This window comes from Stenella coeruleoalba (genome assembly GCF_951394435.1).
Source record: "Stenella coeruleoalba genome assembly, chromosome: 12".
Taxonomy (NCBI): Eukaryota; Metazoa; Chordata; class Mammalia; order Artiodactyla; family Delphinidae; genus Stenella; species Stenella coeruleoalba.
This window is the reverse complement of record NC_137158.1, coordinates 82,512,137-82,530,904: the sequence shown is the minus strand read 5'-3', so window position 1 is coordinate 82,530,904 and position 18,768 is coordinate 82,512,137. Positions and strand designations below refer to the sequence as shown.

Below are 18,768 nucleotides of genomic sequence, written 5' to 3'. Positions count from 1 at the left end.
TCAAGTCTTGGGATTCTTATGAAGTGGGAGATAGTTTCCATCCTCACTTTGGTCCTCTGATTTCACTAACTTAGTATTTTATTAGTTTAAAAAGAAACGAGGTTCACGTTTAGTTTAAGCATAATTAATGGTTAAGCAGTTTCATCCTCTCAGAACACACATTGCTATTCCCATCCCACCCCCAATGCACAGGGCAGCAACCCCACGATGTCCACCCTTGCGCTCCATCGTGTGCAACAGGGTAACGAGAATCCGGCAGCCAGATGCTCCAAGAGGATGGCCCAGGGCTATAGCTCCTCCTTCAGTGTTGACCTAAGGGATACATAAGATTTGTATCATTTATTTTTCTCTGGACATAAAGTTAGAATCCCAGACTTGTCTTTTTCCTCTTAATGTCATACCAGTTAACTACCCTTTCAAATTCAGTTTTTAGTTCAAGTTGCTTAGGAAGTGATTTGTACCCTTGTGACATCCATTCTGACTACCTTAGTTTAAGACTGAAAATACCCTCTTCCTGTGGGAAGTGAACTAATGCACACAAGTCTTTTTGCCTTAGGAAGCAATAAAATAAGTGAACTCCCAAGTCCATCAGGAACTTACCTAGCACCCACCCCTTACTGTATGGCCAGTACCTGGAACACATCCTGTGTTTTGCTGTTTACAGTGTTAAGATCGCATTGTGAATGTTCATTTGCAAGCTCTCGTCAGGACTGCGTGCTCAGGTTTACCTTCTCTGGGTTTAATCCAAGTTCTTTAGCTATTGCAACAGACACGGCTGCAAAGGCTTCATTGATTTCAAATACGTCAACATCCTCCAGCGACCAGCCTGCTTTTGCAACCTAAAGGAAAGGTTAACGGAAGAGAGCTAAAATCTCAAGTGGAACCATTCTTCGTTGTAGGTGTAGAAGCGGAATATACTGTATGATATTGAAGGATCTCTTGAAAATGCCACTCTGAGTTCCAAGCGGTAACACATTTTGCCTTGGTGACACCAATTCTAAAAGGTTTAAGGATAAAACCCCTTGGAAATTCTATACTGTCTTCAAATTTGAACCGCTTAACACGTGGCCGTGAGGTTATAGAGCAGAACTAGTTGCCCTATAAAGCAGATGATCCGAATGCGGGCTGCTCTTCGCGGAAGGGAAAGAACACTATAGATATAAGTAAGTGAATAAGCTCAGTTACGGCTAACGGGAGGATGTCTCCTTTTGAGACAACGCAAGTGAAGCCTGATAGGAATAAATATGAAAATAAAATCAAGCTCAGTCTCGGCATTTTGGAGTGGGAAGGATCTGAGCGAAGGTTTGAAGGAGGCAGAAGTTAATAAGCATTTACAAGTTACTGGTCTGGTCCCAAAGAGGCTTTAGCAACAAAAAGGACAGGTGCTAACATTGGAAATTAAACTCACAGCTTGCTTTATTGCTGGAATTGGTCCTATTCCCATAATGGAAGGCTCCACACCTGCTTGTGACCAGGAAACTATCTGTGCTAGGGATGTAAGCCCACGGCTATCAGCTTCTGACTTCTTCATAAGAACCACAGCTGCAGCACCATCATTTATTCCTGTAAAATATGAATGTCTTAATTTCCACAACAGTGCTCACTAAGTTACATACCTGTGTCTACTTTCTCCAACACCTGAAGACATGGGTTAAGTTAATACCTTTTGACAAGATGATATAACAGACCACAGAACATTCCAATGGGATAAAGAGCAGAAAGGTTAAAGCAGTGGGGGAGGGGAGATTAATGAAAAGAAATGGAAGAAATAGCCCAGACCTCATAGGAGGTAATGGGAGTTCCGGGTTTTGGAAAAGGACAGAGGTGGTAGATAAAATCTGGAGTTCCCTAATTTGCTTTTTCACTTGGTGTCTCGTTAGGATACTGCAGGGAAACCAAATCCATTTTGCAGTGTGTTGTACAGGTTAAGTCATAAATCTAAATATGAAGAAACATGATCAAAACTACATTTTCTCCTAAAGCAACGAAAACAAGGTTTTAGAGTAATTTGTGTATAAATAATTGATGAAATGAAATTAAAAAGGTATTAACTTAGTAGACCTAGCAGAAGATAATACTCCCACAACTGCCCTTCAGAAAATCTAACCTGAAGCATTAGCTGGGGTGACGGTTCCTGTTCCATCTGTAAGGAAGCAAGGCTTTAGCTTAGACATGGCTTCCATGTTGCTCCCATGGCGAGGAAACTCATCTGTTTTAACTTCAGTAAGACCTGAGAAAAGGGAAAATCGTTACCCAAGATTAGTACAGTTCCTCAGACGTGATATAGAAGGATTCACATTTGGAAGAAAAGGTTTATTATAAAATACTTTTATTCCAATAGGAAAGTACACACTAGTACAAATTATTGTAAAGACATGTTTTCCATATCCAGACAGCCCTTTCTGAGGAAGGCAGTTACAGGGACTTCTTTGCTTAAAAGGTTGCTAAGATTTGGGGTATATAGGTCTTGGCTGGTTACAACTGACTGGATCTAGGGTGTCAAAGCCAGTCTCATAAAGGCTGGGCATAATCGATGTCAGTCATCAGTAACAGAACTTGACTAGAGCGTTCCATGTTAGAGAATAGCTAAGTGACCCCAGAAGATCCACCCTCAAATATGAAACACACACAGAAGCAACAGGAAGTAATGGACATTTGCTTCGGAGGAGATTGAGCCTGTAGGCATAGAAAGGTCGGCTGCTTTCTCCAATTTCTCCTAAAACGCTCCATCTACACAGCCATGTGGAGACCCTGGGCGAAAAGTGTCTGGATGCTGACACAGCCTCCCATGTCTCCTTCCCTGCCTCACATTCAGATCTATCCTGAATATATCTTTGCAACCTGAAAGACAACTGAGACACGATGTATAAACATTCCTATATGTTATTCTTTTGAATATTAATAATTTACTTATAAATAGCCCCGTTGATGTTTAAACCATTATGACTGGGCTTCCCTGGTGGCGCAGTGGTTAAGAATCCCCCTGCCAATGCAGGAAACACGGGTTCGAGCCCTGGTCCGGGAAGATCCAACATGCCACGGAGCAACTAAACCCGTGTGCCACAACTACTGAGCCTGAGCTCTAGAGCCCGTGAGCGATGACTACTGAGCCCATGTGCCACAACTACTGAAGTTCGCCTGCCGCAACTACTGAGCCTGTGGTCTAGAGCCTGCGAGCTACAACTGCTGAAGCCTGTGTGCCTAGAGCCCGTGCTCCACAATGAGAGAAGCCACCACAATGAGAAGCCCGTGCACCGCAACAAAGAGTAGCCCCCGATCGCCGCAACTAGAGAAAGCCCGTGCGCAGCAACAAAGACCCAACGTAGCCAAAAATATAAGTAAGTAAATTTATATATATAAAAACACCTTTATGACTTACACACCCACCTTTTTTAGAAGATACAAAAACCGGTACAATCTCTTTGTCAAAATGGCCAGCTTTCTGTGCGCTTTCTGTCCTGTTCTGGGACACAACTGCAACCTTGTCCTGATCTTCTCTACTCACTTGCCATTTGTTGGCTACATTTTCAGCTGTGAAAGAAAAACAATAAAGCAAAAACCAAACATTTTTAGGAACTGGCTTTTGGTAGCTCAAATTTTTCACCTTCAAACAAGCACTGAGGCCCAACAATGGCAGGCTCGCTGGTGGACTGAGACAGTGCGCTGCGGCAATCTTGCCTCCCACTGAACATGGAAACGTTGCAGTGATTCTTAAGAAGCCATTTCCTTTCTTTGCTTCCTTCCTTCTCTTTTCCTTTCTATAAAATAACTTTCGGAAATTTCATTTATGTGGCTTCACCAGTTCATATTTTTTGCCCCATTTGCTTTATCATTCTCTCTGAACCATTTGATGGAAAGTTGGTAGACACCATGCCCCTATATCTCTAAATTTTAATTTCACTGTATATTTTCCCCCCACAAAGGCCATTTTCTTACACAACCACAGCTACCAAAATCAGGAAATTTAACAGTGATAAAATACTATTATCTAATTCTTAGTCCATATTCAAGTTTCACCTATTGACCCAATGATGCCCGTTAGAGCTAATTTATTTGTTCAGTCCAGTAACGTCCAGTCCAGGATCACGCACTGCATTTCACCGTCCATCTCGTTAGTTTCTTTTTATTTGGAACACCTCCTTAGACTTCGTGTTTTGTTTTTTATTTTAAAGTTTATGATGTGCTATGTGAGGCTCAGTAGTTCTAGGAAACCATGTTTTTATTTTTATTATTATTTTTTTTGGCCACGCAGCATGTGGGAATCTTAGTTCCCCCGCCAGGGATGGAACCCGCACCCTGCACTGGAAGCGAGGAGTCCCAACCACTGGACCACCAGGGAAGTCCCTGTCTCTGTGTTTCTTAACCTTGATATTTCTGAAGGGCAGGGGCTAGTTATTTTGTCAGATGTCATCAATTTGGGTTTGTTTGGCTCATGTTTCCTCAAGATTATGTGTGAAAGCACTGAATGATGATTATATACTATCTTCTCACTGAATCATTTATTTATTTATTTATTTATTTATTTATTTATGGCTGTGTTGGGTCTTCGTTGCTTTGCGAGGGCTTTCTCTAGTTGCGGCGAGCGGGGGCTACTCTTCATTGGGATGCACGGGCTTCTAACTGTGGTGGCCTCTCTTTGTTGCAGCGCACAGGCTAGGCACACGGGCTTCAGTAGTTGTGGCTCACGGGTTCTAGAGCGCAAGCTCAGTAGTTGTGGCGCACGGGCTTAGTTGCTCCGTGGCATGTGGGATCTTCCCGGACCAGGGCTCGAACCCATGTCCCCTGCATTGGCAGGGGGATTCCTAACCACTGCACCACGAGGGAAGTCCCTCACTGAATCTTATCAGGATGCAAGTGGGAGTTTATCTCAGGTGATGTTAGCCTTGCTCACTTGATTAGAGTAGCATCCACCATATTTCTACACTGTAAAGTTAGTGTAGTGTATTATGTGTGCAATAGCACTATATCTTAAAAAACAATGTACATAACTTAATTAAAAAATACCTTATTGCTAAAAAATGCTAACCATCATCTGAGCCTTCAGCAAGTTCTAGCAGTAACGTCAAAGATCTTTCTGTCTCCTGCTTCGTCAAAATTGTTCTGGGTTTTCTAGGTCCAGGCTTTTCATATCACCATAACAAATATAAAAATGAAAAAGTTGGAATATTGCAAAAGTTACCAAAATGTGACCCAGAGACCTGCGGTGAGCAAATGCTGTTTGAAAAATGGCACTGACAGAATTGCTTGACACAGCGTGGCCACAAACGTTCAATTTGTAAAAACACAGTATCTGTGAAGCGCAACAGAAACTTGTTTGAAATTTGTTTCTAAGATGATTAGTTTGGGTCTAGAGTAGCCCTTACCCTGGGCCCTACCCTAAACTGTGGCCTTTCTTAGATGTCAATGGAGTGTCCAGTGGGTTCAGTAAAGTCTCTACTGTTGTTGGTCAAAACTTCTGTGTCCCCCAGCAATCTAAAATCTCCATTCAGGGACTTCCCTGGTGGTCCAGTGGTTAAGACTCCAGGCTTCCACTGCAGGGGGCATGGGTTCAATCCCTGGTCGGGGAACTAAGATCCTGCATGCCACATTGAGCAGCCAAAAAAAAAAAAAAACTCCATTCATGTTCCTAGAAGCTGCTTCTACTAGGCTTGTAGAGCGTTGCCCTGAACATCCATAGCTAAACATTTGGCCAAACCTTAAGGGGACCCTTAGCAGATTTCTGGAGCTCCTCTTCTTCTCTCCAGTGCTCTGCCCCACAAACCTAGCCATCTGAGCAGCCCCAGACTCTGATCTCTACCTCTCCAGTTCTTTGAAGCCACTTTTCCCCAGATGAAAAGTTAGGAAAGCAGCCCCAGGTAGAGATCTAGTTATAGTGGGTCTTTCCCTTCTTTCAAGAAGCTCAGTTTTGCATGATTGTTGGCCGTTTGAAAACGGTTGATATATTCTGACCAGTCTTATACTTGTTTATAGTAGGAGGTCTAGTCTTTACTAATTACTACATCATGGCCCGAGCCATTATCTTTTCTTTTTAAGCAACAGAAATTTATTTTCCCACAATTCAGGAGGGTAGGCGCCCAAAATCAAGGCACCGGCAGCCTTGTTTTCTCCTGAGGGCCCTCTCCTTGGAAACCTTCTCACTATATCTTCACATGGTCTTCTGTGCCCACATCTCTGGTATTCCTCTTTTGATAAGGATACGAGTCAGATTGAATTAGGGCCCAGGCTAAAAGCCTCATTTCAACTTAATTACCCCTTAAAAGGCCCCACCTCCAAGTACAGGTCACATTCTGAGGTCCTGGGGGTTAGGGAATAGGAATTTTGGAAGAACACAATTCAGTCCATGACACCTCGGAAAGGGCTGGGGAGCTAAATGTTTAATGACCATCTCCGGTGATGTTGAGGCAGTTAGCTTGGACTGTGGCACTCTGAGAAACTGACACGTTAGGCCCTAGTACAGCACACATTGCCCGCGATGCCCAGCCATCTCTGCTGCGGCTGTCAGTCCCACAGCGACAGAGACGCCCTGAACTTCTCACTGTCCCCGCCTCTCCAAGCCCTCCCTCCCTTCCAGGCACTCACACACACTGTTCCCTCTGCCTGGAACCTCGCCCTTCCCCTCCTTATCTTTTTCACAAGAATTCTTTTCACAGAACCAGAGCCGCTGCCAGGCATCTGAGCAAGATGCTTAACCTCTCAGGGTTGGTTTCTTTAACTCAAAACTTAAAATGTTCTTAAGTTGTACATTATGTGCAGTAAAGACAGGAGTTCTTTTGATCTTCCAGTTGCTTTGCCAGTACACCTAAACCACAGGAGCCTTCTAGACGGATGAAGACCTGACTGCGTAGTGCAACAAAGAGTTAGGTACCAGAAGTACTAGTTTATCTCTGATGTTGCTTTTGCCACAAAGCCACTATTTGTGAGCTCTGTTCTGTCATATGGTAAAGTGAGAGTTTGATCCAGAAGAACTCTGAGGCACCTCCCACTACTAACATTCCCTGACAATCAAGGAGTCACAAAGGACAGAGGGAATACGTCCCCACTTCGGTTCATCAAATGGGAACTATCCCTGTCATCAGGGATACAAAATGATTAGGACACAGTCCCTGCCCTGAAAGAGGAAAGCACCTGCAAAGCCGATTATTATAGGATCTGGTTTAAACTTTTTGCGGTTAGTATGTTTTCAGCCATGTTTGCCTTACCTGTAATGCCCATATGATAGCTGTGAAATGCATCTATAAGCCCATCGCAGAGCACACTGTCAGTGAGCGGTGTATCCCCCATCCGGACTCCTGTCCTCAAGTGAACCAAGTGAGGAGCCTGAAAACAATACAAATAGATTAGGCTTGGTTGTAACTAGTCCTCTCCTTAGGATCCCACTCAGAACTATCCAGGGGGCTTCCCTGGTAGCGCAGTGGTTGAGAATCCACCTGCCAATGCAGGGGACACAGGTTCGAGCCCTGGTCCAGGAAGATCCCACATGCCACGGAGCAACTAAGCCCGTGCACCACAACTACTGAGCCCGCCTGCCAACTACTGAAGCCTGCACGCCTAGAGCCCATGCTCTGCAACAAAAGAAGCCACTGCAATGAGAAGCCTGTGCACTTCAACGAAAAGTAGCCCCTGCTCGCCACAACTAGAGAAAGCCCGCGCACAGCAACGAAGACCCAATGCAGCCAAAAATAAATACGTTTAAAAAAACCCAAAACAGCTATCCAGTGATTCCTCAGTCTTCACCTAGTCCCCCTTGTGACCCTTCTCCCCTGTTCCAGTCCATGTTCCTCCCCACCCAGGGCCCAGGGCCTGAAGACCCCTGGAATCAACAGGCTACTCCACCCTTCCTACTCCTGGAGACCCATTGCTCTCCTCCCCACCCATTTCCAGTCTTCTGTCAAACAAACCTACGCATTCTGTGTCCTATTTCCTTAAAAAGCTCTTTATTCTTTCCAAAGAAGCAACTAGTTGCCTATTAAATGAAGAGCTCATCAAAGGGCTTAAGTGATGGGAACAATGTGTTACTTATTTTGATGGGACACAATGCCTACAGTGAGAATAACCAGGTTGCTTAATTAACTGATAGGGAGAGATTTCTCAGTAGGGGATCCTCTTAACTCCTACCAACTCGATAGCAGCTATCAGAGAATGGAAAGACTCAAGAGTCAGAAGATCTCTATTGGAGTCCAGGCTCTGGGCCTCAGTTTCCTTACCTGTAAACTGGGAATAATACCAAGACTAAGGGCTGTTACGTCTGCGTGTTTACAAGCACAGCTATTAGTACGGTCCCATCAGAATCACTCCGATTACGTTTGCTACTTTCACCCTGCCTCCTCCAGAGCCTCCGCAAATGTGGGGCTGAGTCGACCTCTGCCTGCGGGATCCCCAGGTGAGACCCTGAACTCCTGCAGGAAGCTAGGGGATATATTTTTTCCTTTCCACCACTGTGCCGATTTGAGGGATGGAACTTGGTGAAACCAGTCCCACCTGGCAAGCCTACTGGAGAAAGGCACTACTCGGTGGTCCTCTTTTCCATATTCTATACTTACCAAAGGTCAACAAAATGTGGTCCCTGGAATATTCCTTGTCCTGTGCAGGAAGGTAAGTGGCATCATCTGTTTTCAACTTTTACTCACAATGAGAAAGAAATTTAAAGCGAAGTATATCAACTGACTAATGTTACAGGTTTAATTCAGAAAATACTTTACGCTTCAGTAACACTTAATTTTATTTATTTATTTATTTACTTTTGGCCACATTGGGTCTTCATTGCTGTGTGCGGGCTTTCTCTAGTTGTGGCGAGTGGGGGGCTACTCTTCGTTGCAGTGCGTGGGCTTCAGTAGTTGTGGTGCACGGGCTCTGTAGTTGTGGCTCGTGGGCTCTGTAGTTGTGGCTCACGGGCTCTAGAGCACAGGCTTGGTAGTTGTGGTGCACGGGCTTAGCTGCTCCGTGGCATGTGGGATCTTCCTGGACCAGGGCTCGAACCCGTGTCCCCTGCATCGGCAGGCAGATTCTCAACCACTGCGCCACCAGGGAAGCCCCAGTAACATTTTAGAAAAACATATATTCTGTTCCAGTCACACTGGTTGATAGGCTTTTTCTTCAACCTGGATTTCCCATCCAATTTAAAGAATAATTAATAATCAGGCAGGGATCAAGGTTCAATGCGTTTTTTACTTGTCCCCTGTTTGGTTCCAGCTCTGATACCATTGGTCTACCCTGCTATGGCAGTGGACGAGAGTTTATCAGTGAGAGGTCAGCGAGAGCCATCTCTTCAGAGGCCTTACCTTGCTCATGTTTTCCATGCCTCCTGCGACCACAATGCTGGAGTCTCCTACCACTATGGACTGGGCTGCAAGGCACACGGCTTTTAGGCCTGACCCACAGATCATTTGGCAGCTCCATGCTGGAACAGAGTAGGGGATTCCGGCACCCACACTGGCTTTTCGAACAGGATTCTGCCCACAACCTGGAGGAAGGAACAGAGAGGCCTCCCAGCAATCAAAGAGAAAGATAAAATGTTGGGATGAAAGTGGATGCAAAATCAGGAGCTTGCCAGCTGGGTCTCTCGCCACTTCCCAGCCAAGGCAAGAGTTCCTGGCAGAGGCAAAGACCTGTGCGGACCTCACACCCATCCCAGTCTGACCCTTCAATACATATTGTCTTGTGCTGTTCTACAGATATTTTATTAATATAAGCTTTCGGGGCTTCCCTGGAGGTCCAGTGGTTAAGACTCCACGCTTCCAATGCAGGGGGCGCAGGTTCGATCCCTGGTCGGGGAACTAAGATCCCACGTGCCATGTGCCAAAAAATAAAGTGAAACAAAAAATTAAAAAATTTATGAACATCGGCTTTCTTCTCCACAAAGGAGTTATTAATACTGTAAGAAGGAACTGTCTTCCTGATCTTTCTCTAGGGCTTGAATAAGCACACACTCCCTTATAAACAGAGGGCAGAACTTCGGCATTATTCCTGTTTCTAACTACGGTTATTTGCTTCCTTGATCATGGCTTAAGACACCTGGGCAGATAAGAGGGTTACTTAAAAGAGGAAACCTCTGCTAAGAAGCACTTCTTTCCTTGCTTAATATCCATCACACCATGATTAACTGGTTACGTAACGAGATATGTACAAAATCAGAACTGACAATACCTTTCTATAATTCAGCTGTGGGCCCTTCCTTCAGGGAATGGGAAAGAAATACATCACATACTTAAGTTGGCAGAGAAGGGGGTGGAGTGGAAAGTTTCAAATATCTTCAGTCACCATTATCTGTTATCAACAGGTCAGTGTTTATACAGTGGCCGCTCTATTGCAAATTTCAGGTATACCCATACCGAACACCTCTCCTCAGTGAGTTTGTTGGAAAAGAACTAGCAAATGGGTCACTGAGAAAAATTTAGGGATTATATTCATGACGGTGTTATTAATCTGGGATTAGGCTGGGAGCCTAAAGTTTGAGATTGAAAATAGACGCAGGAAAAATTATTATTTTAAAATATTTATTTGGCTGTGTCGGGTCTTAGTTGCAGCACGCGGGATCTTCGTTATGGTATGCGGGATCTTTAGTTGCGGCATGTGGGATCTAGTTCCCTGACCAGGGATCAAACCCAGGCCCCCTGCATTGGGAGTGCAGTCTCAGCCACTGGACCACGAGGGAAGTCCCAGGAAAAATTATTTACAAAACAGTATCAAAATGTTCTCGGGGGCTTCCCTGGTGGTGCAGTGGTTAAGAATCCGCCTGCCAGTGCAGGGGACACGGGTTTGAGCCCTGGTCTGGGAAGATCCCACATGCCGCGGAGCAACTAAGCCCATGCTCCGCAACAAGAGAAACCACCGCAATGAGAAGCCCGCGCACCGCAACGAAGAGCAGCCCCCGCTCGCCGTGACTAGAGAAAGCCCGCGCGCAGCAACGAAGACCCAACGCAGCCAAAAATAAATAAATGAATAAATAAATGTTCTCTGAATTAAATTCATAGGATACTAGTTAATAAAGAAGACATTAATATTATTTAAGGTTCCTGCTTTTTAAGCTACAATGAATTACATCTGTATTTAAGTAAATAACTCCTTTATAAAAATGTTATGTATTTATTCATAACCCCCATCTTCAGCTACTTAGAGTAGTGGTGAACATAATTAACTAATGGTCTAGCATTTAGCAGAAAGTGAGGTCCATGAGACTGAGGATTCCTATCTGATATGAACCCTGTTTATCCCCAGCTGATAGAACAGTGCCTGGAGCGCAGCAGGTGCTCAGTAAACATTAGTTACATGACCCTGGAGGGTACCTGCGTAGGAGGTAGGACAGATGTGGGTTGTGATCCTGGATAATTACTCAATCTCTCAAACTTTCATTTACTCGTTCGTAAAATGGAGAGAATACGATCCAATAGACTTCCTGAGAGGATTAATGAAAGCACTAAACACGGGGTTTTTAAAGGCCCAGCACTTAGCAGGCCCTCAATAAACACAGCTGTTATTTTTATTCTAATTGTATGGAGATACCACACAGGTGAGAGGTGAGGTGAGGTGAGATATGGAAGAGAGAAACCAGGAGTGGAGGACCCTATGGCAACAGAGTAAGTAAGTCGTGGGTCTGGGAAGAAGAAAGGAGGGAGTGGCCCAAAGGCAGCCACCTTTGGGCCACCAGTAAAGTTACTCATATGCTTTAAAGCCCTGGAGAGTCAGGAGAAAGTGGCGCGCTTCGACTTTAAGGCTGCCCAAAAGGACAAGGTGAGAAAGGAGAATTAGGAAGAGGAACTACAAAACTACAAAGTAAAGGCACAGAAAAATGGGCCTGGTCTCAGATAAGGTAAGGACAAAAGGTGGCCGTAAGTGAGCGTGACCAACTATCACTAGGGGTAATTAGAATTTATGCTACTGAGTGAGCGTGATACTAGTTAAGAATAATTAGGAATTGTCAGTGGTCGTGGGTCTGTGAACCTAGTGGGAATGAGAAGTGAGCTGGGACACTGGTGATTCACCTCCGCCAGCCCTCCAGGGGTGATGCGCCCGTCTGGCAGTCTGGCAGCAACACACCTTGCCGGCTCGGAAGTGAGCCCTATGCGGGCAAGGACTAACCTGTGTTGGAGCTCTATCCCCAGCACCTAGCACAGGGCAGGGCACAGAGGAACTCAATACATTGTTACTGAATGTGTGACACTTTAGGGAAATACGGAAGGCCCTGCATACTCTCCCATGTGTCAGGCTGACCCTGCTTCTAAAGAAAGAAAAGGCAGTGGAGGACGGTGATCTAGGATAATGTAGGAAAAGTATATTAAAGACGCTTAGTGTTAAGCTGGAGAGAAGCACTGTTGGGGCTTGACAGAGGGGCGACAGGAGGTATTCCAACAGAGGGAACTCCGTAAGCAAATTTACGGAGGCAAGAAAACAAGTTTCTGAGTGTTGGTGGGGGGCCGGGGGAGGGGAGTGTTAATGGGCTGCTTCCAACAACCTGACCTCTCTGCTGGGGTCACTGTGGAGTTACCTGCTGCCAAAACGTGTCCAAATATGACCTCTGATACCTCTTCGGGAGCCACAGCGGCCCTTTTCAGGACCTCTCTGATGACAGTTGAGCCCAGGTCATAGACAGGAACGGTGGATAAGGCACCATTGAAGGAGCCTAGAACAGAAGGGAAGGCGAGGGCGATGGAGAGCGCGCCCAGGGCGGCGGGGGACCGGCGGCCCGGTGCTTTCCCCCTGCGCAGGCGCCCACCGCATCTCGTCTGGGCACAGAGAGGAGCGTGGGTGCCTTGCAGCAGCCGAACCCCGGGGAGGCGGCCCCCAGGCCGTGCGGGGAAGCCGCGGACCCGCGAGAAACCTACACATCCACTCCCCAAATCCGAGCGGATGGGCGCGGCCCACGCTTTCCTAACAAGAGGGTTCCACACTCCCGCGAGTCCAGGGCCTTTGAAATCTATACAACACTAAGGACATTTGGGCAATTCTCTGTAATCCTCCTTTGACTAACGCGACCTCTGCCCAACGCCCCGGCACCCACCATCCAGTGGCCCCGCCCCTGAGGCCACAGGGCCGAGGTGGCGTCTCCTGAGGCTGGCCAATCAGGGGTCTCCCCAGCCAATGGGAGAGCCGGGATGCGCAGTGGCCCTACCCAAGAATCCAATCAGAACACTCGGAGTGGAGTGGACCTCACCGCGCGACGAGGGGGCGGGGAAGGCAGGCGGGCCAAGGAAGGCGCGAGGTGCCGGGTGCCGAGCGTCCCGGAGGTCCCGGGGGTCCCCGCGACCGGGCCGGGACGGGCCGAGCTCGCGCCTCAAACCCCATGCCGGGTCCGCCGACCGCTCACCTATGATGGTCCGCGCCGCCGAGACGATAACCACGGGGTCTGAGTCTGCACTCATCCTGCCGCACTACTGCCTCTCGAGCTACGGTTGGCCCAGTGCAGCCGGCTAGTGAGCAAGATCCAGCCCCGCCTCTGACATGCCGCTCTGGGGGCGGAGCCCCAGAGCGCCCCGCCCACCGCCTCCGCGGGCGCCGGTGCGCAGACGCGAGGGCGGAGCTGGGCCGGGCAGGGGGCGGGACTGTGGAGTTGGGACTCACAGGCGCGCAGCCCGCCAGCCGTTCAGACGATTATCTGAACCCCCCGGTGTTGTCGTTTCTGTCTTGACGTTTTTGTTTTGGGGCGATAAGGTTGTCTTTTTTGAATTTAATGTTTTTGGAGTCAGTGAAAAGTGGGGTGACCAGAGTATCCCGCGTTCAGCCCGGGCTCTCGATCTCGGCAGCGAGAATTTGGTGCGAATCCTCCCAACTGCAGGCCCGCGGGCCATTCTCTTTGTGCGCTTTTGCTCTCGTGGCTTTTTAAAGTTCCCCTTTGTTTTGCCTGGGCGCCAATAATCAGTCATTCGTTTACTTGGGGGTTAACTTGGTTCTCTGTGCAAACAGTGGGAGGAGTCCGTACCCTTCCGTGGGGCTGGCCACACTTGCCAAGTTCTTGTACCGGAAGATCAGCTGTAGCGACGAGTGTGTGAGAGCCAGAGAGTCTCAGTGTCTCACAGATCAAAAGGATTTCCTCTGGTTGACTGCGGACAATCTGGAAGGCGAGGAGCAAGTAATCACAGGTTGGATGACTCTTCTGCTTAAAACCTTTTCCAACTTCATATCCCCTACTGGGCAAAGTTCAAAATCTTTCAGAGTTCTCTATAGGAACCTCAATACCTGGCCCACTTGGCAGCCTCAGCTCTGGCTGTTTCCCCCGGACACACCCCACGATCTAGTCTTCCAGAGAGAGGTCTTGCTTCGTCTGATTCTCTCTAGGCCCTGGGACAGTGTTGGACACACAGTAGGGACTTAATACTTATCAAATAGATGTTAATGCGTTTTCATGATATTATCCAAGAGCTTTAACCATCCCCAAGGGCTGCATATAGAGAGGTTGGAGTTTGCCATAGATACGGAGTTTTACAAATATTTCAGTAATAATTAAGATTGAATAATCATTAATTGTCAATATTGACAAGATGTATTTGAGTAAAGGGTAAGTACTTGGGTGGGGTAATCAGTGATGGCTGGAATTTCAAAGCTGAATAGACTTATTCTGTTTAAACCATTAAAATAGACTTGATATTTTTCACCTCTCCATAAACCCAGTTATAGTGATTGATTCCTAACATTCATTTTACTCCAAATAATTAGTCTTAGCCCTGGCCAGTGGTTTCAGAATGTCCACATGACCTAATCTTGGCCACAAAAATGGAAATTTGCTGGGTGGCTCTAGGAAAGGTATTCTTACTTCTAAGAGATACAAAGATGGATCCTTTTTCCCTCTGGACATTGTGGTGTCTGGGTGTGATACCTGGAACTGCTGCACCCACCTTTTGAGCCAGCATGATTGCAAGGCCAACACACTGAGGACAGCAGAACAGAGATGGGAAGAACTCTGGCCTTCTGAGGACATCTTCGAGACCAATCTAGAATCCACTCAACCTCTGATCTTCCAACTATGTGAGACAGGTTTTCGTTATTGCTTAAGCCAGCCTGAGTTAGGTATTGTTCTGTTAAATGTAACTGAAATCATCCTCAGTCATCCAGGCTGACTTCCCGGTAGAAAGCTGAGATTTTCAGATGTTTGGTGAATCAAAGAGAATAGCCTAATATGCTAGGAAAGAAAGAGTTTCTGGGCGGGCAGTGCAGCTTGTTGAGAACACTGGAGCAAGAGAACTTACTTACAGGGTTGTGGAGGGAAGACTGTTGACAAGAGTGGGGAATCCTTCTGAAGAGCTTTCAAGTAGATTGAAAACTCCTTAGGGCCAGGGAACCCCCATTAAGACTTTGCAGAGACACGCGGACGGGCCAGATAAACCAGAGAAGATAACTAGAGCATAGCCCCTGTGGTGAAGGAAATGCTTGGATAATGGTGGTCAGGAGAAATCCTTAGGGTCTGGAGTAGTAATAGAATCAGTAGTCTTCTGTCTGGGATGTGTTCCCTGTTCCGGAACATGAGCCTCCAAGGAACTTAAGGAACTTGTCACTCGACTTCATGCTGTATCTCAGTGTCCCCTTACATCTCTGGCCACTCTTCAGTCTCCTTTGTGGAAGCCTTCCTATCTCCTGCATTCGATGCCTCTTATTAGCATGTTCTACATATCTTTTACTTACCATGTTAAAATTCCTAGTTTCATCTGTCTCGTCTACTAGACTCTATAAGCTTTGCAAAGTGATCTTGTTCTACTGCCTTATGCAGAGCTGCTAGCACATAATTACATAGGAATGAATACTAATATATTCTTTATGCCCAATGCCTTACACATCTGAATGACTATGACTGTATTCTTCTGGATGCAAGGAATGTACTCACTTCTTACCTGGAGGCTCCATTCAGAACCAACCTAACAGCAAAAACTGCAAAGACAATTGCTTGCTTTTGGTGAGTGGCTGCTCAACACCTGGCCTCGAGGGAGTCCTCGTGCCTATTCCAAGCTACATATGGGCCAGATAGGGACTCAGAATAAAGAAGAGGTGAAAGAGGGGGACAGTCCTTTTAAAAACTACATCTCCCTCATGATCCAGCTTCAAAGGGAATGAAATGACATTACCCAGCGTTGTAAGAAGTGTTCACTATAATCAAGGAATAAGTGAACTCCCAAGGAAGCGTCATCAGAGAAGAGCAGTAGGCAATGAGTGGGTACAGGGGACAAACCACTATTAGTGAGAAATAAGGAACATCTGAGAGAAAATTGTCAGAAAGAATGGCTTTGCATTATGTTTGCAAAAGTGTCCCAGAAACTAGGTGCTCAGTTGCATCCAATACAGCTGAGAGGCCAGGATAACTAAAGTCTAGTGAGCCCTATGTAACAAGCACTTGGACATATTTTTCTTGTTAAAATGGTCCCAGCAGTAAGTATCCACTGAATCTTATGTGAAGAGATGGGAACTGGTACATCCTCTAATAGTGCCAGACATTATTAGAAATAGTCTCAATCCTTTTGTCCACAAACTGGTATCATTTCCTTCAAGGGCTAAACTAACCACTTCTGAGAGATTATGCTTACCTAAACCCTCTTACCTTAGCAAGCTAGCATCTTGAGCTCCGTACTTGGAATCTTTGTAATCTGCATTTTTTCCATCACTGCATTGCGATTTCGTGATTCTTATCGTTTAATTTAGCACAGCAACCGTCCAGACGGCTTGTGAGATGTCATCCTTAGAAGCTCACGTACATTTTTCCCTCCTCCTCAAGATGAAGGGAGGCAGAATGGCGCAGTGTCCAAGTCAGCTCTTGGCACCTGGCCTGGTTCAGCTGCCAGCTTTGAGGTTGGTATTGTCCAGGGAGCTTTAATGACAGCACCCTGGAGGGCAGCTCCAACGTTTACCAACCGTTTGCTTTTTATGTAACCCTTTTAAGTGCATTTCCTATTCTGTATGTGGGGATAACAAGTGCCTGTTTCATGGGGTGATGATAAAAATGATTATGCATATAAAATACCTGTCAGTTTCCAGCATGTAAGTACTCAATAGACGTCAAAAAACGTTAAGGCATTTTTTTGCTACCTTCACAGTAAACTCTGAACTAATGCTCCAGTAGAGACATTGGAACTTTCTTATAATCTTGGGCTTTACCCAAGTTGACGCCCATAAAATTACCCCTTTGGCAGTACTCAGCAAGCTTTCCGCCAAAAGCTGCATTTCTCCATTTCCAGGATTCATCAAAAGAATGCTTAGGCTCTGGCACTTGTCCAGCGTAAGGAGTAACAGACACACTTGTAACTCGAATTGAAGTAAATACAGGCAGCTTTTCACTCTTCCATCAAGGGTATTACAATCCATTCAATTAAAGCTACTGTCTTTCGTCCTTCGGTGGGAACTACCCAAACAATAAAAATTTATATTTGGAGTAGTGTGACCTAGGCAGACAGTTTGTTATCAGGACTGGAACTTCAAGACAATAGTACTGGCGAACATCTACTAGCAGTCACTACATGCTTGGCACCGTTGAGAGGCTTCACACGTATTAACTTATTGCTCTTTACAGGGCAAAACTTGAGCCAGAGAGAGAGAAAGTAGTTTGCCCAAGCCATGAAGTAGACACACAGTAAAGCCAGGATCCAAACCCATTCAAATCTAGGTCACTCTCTCAACCTAGATTATGATTTACCATCTCTTATCATAGTCATACCAGCAAATAAAGCATCCAATTCCAGAAATGAAGAATACTGACTCTGCACAGTCTTAAGTCCTCACTGCCCAAGTCATTCATCCATTAATGCAGATTCAACAGAAATCTGAAAATTGGTAATGACACATAACAGGCCTATTAAATTTAGTCATAAAATTTTATCACCAGTTGAAGAGTTTTTTTGCACACACCAACGATTACATAACACCAAAAGGAAGAGAAATTCCATCTTTGTTTAAATTGAGCAAGTTAAAAGGATATACATAACAAAAACTAAAGCTAAAGCCCATGGTACTTAATAAAACCAAGGGAATATTTAGTATTTTATTACACACCAAAATGTTTATAAGCAAATTTAGTTAAAATTGTGTAGCATCTTTTTATTTGAAGACTGCACAAAAGGTTAATCAAAAGGTAAGAAGTGCAGTATTTTACATACACCATGAAGACCAGATACACTTGTATGCCAGTTAAACAAGCAGAAACATAGGAGTTATTTTCAAGTAAGTTGTGACTCAGTTTCAAATGTCATTATCTCCACTTTTGAGGTTCCCTGGTTATATTACAAGTAATATCTAAAATGAGAAAGTATTTTGCTTTCAGCAAAAATTGTATTTCATCTCAACCACATATGTGAAAAGTTATTCTAAAGCCGTTCAATTCCATAGACCTTGATACTTAATGTTTAACATGACAGGAAAAGAAGCAAATTTTGTCTTATCTGTTTAGAACATTTCACCTTCATTCTAACGCCCTACACCCTTACTATGTAACATTAGCAGATATTATTAGTACAAATCAGAAGTGGCCAATATTTTAACACAAACATCACTGACTACAGAGATACCTAATTACCTGAAATCATTTCACAAAAACAAAGTCTACTTTTCCAATTAAAACCTAACGAATACTTAGGTGACTATTTTCTTCTTTATATTTTTTGTATTTTCAAGTATTTTAACAATTATTTTTACAAGTCAGGAAAAAACATTAAAGTGTAGTCCTAAACTCCAAGTTCATTTTCCAAAACAAGGGATAAATTAAAAAAAAATTAAGTTCACGATTAAATTTATGCATGGACTTAAGTTTCACCTTTGTGGTATGTTGAATAATAAGTAGACATTCAGCAAGCCAATGAAAAG

At 45.2% G+C, this 18,768-nt stretch overlaps 1 protein-coding gene across 1 annotated transcript; it reads right to left on the bottom strand.

Annotated features, from left to right (window-relative positions):
• Positions 1 to 136: 136 nt before the first annotated feature.
• ACAT2 (acetyl-CoA acetyltransferase 2) lies at positions 137 to 13,435 on the bottom strand. The gene is made up of 9 exons (XM_079938754.1): positions 13,301 to 13,435; positions 12,482 to 12,616; positions 9,279 to 9,460; positions 7,200 to 7,317; positions 3,388 to 3,531; positions 2,108 to 2,230; positions 1,409 to 1,563; positions 729 to 839; positions 137 to 312 (listed from the first exon to the last, which is right to left on the bottom strand). Exons 1-9 carry the CDS (start codon positions 13,353 to 13,355, stop codon positions 142 to 144), a joined length of 1,194 nt encoding a protein of 397 aa, XP_079794880.1. The 5' UTR covers positions 13,356 to 13,435; the 3' UTR covers positions 137 to 141.
• Positions 13,436 to 18,768: the final 5,333 nt, after the last annotated feature.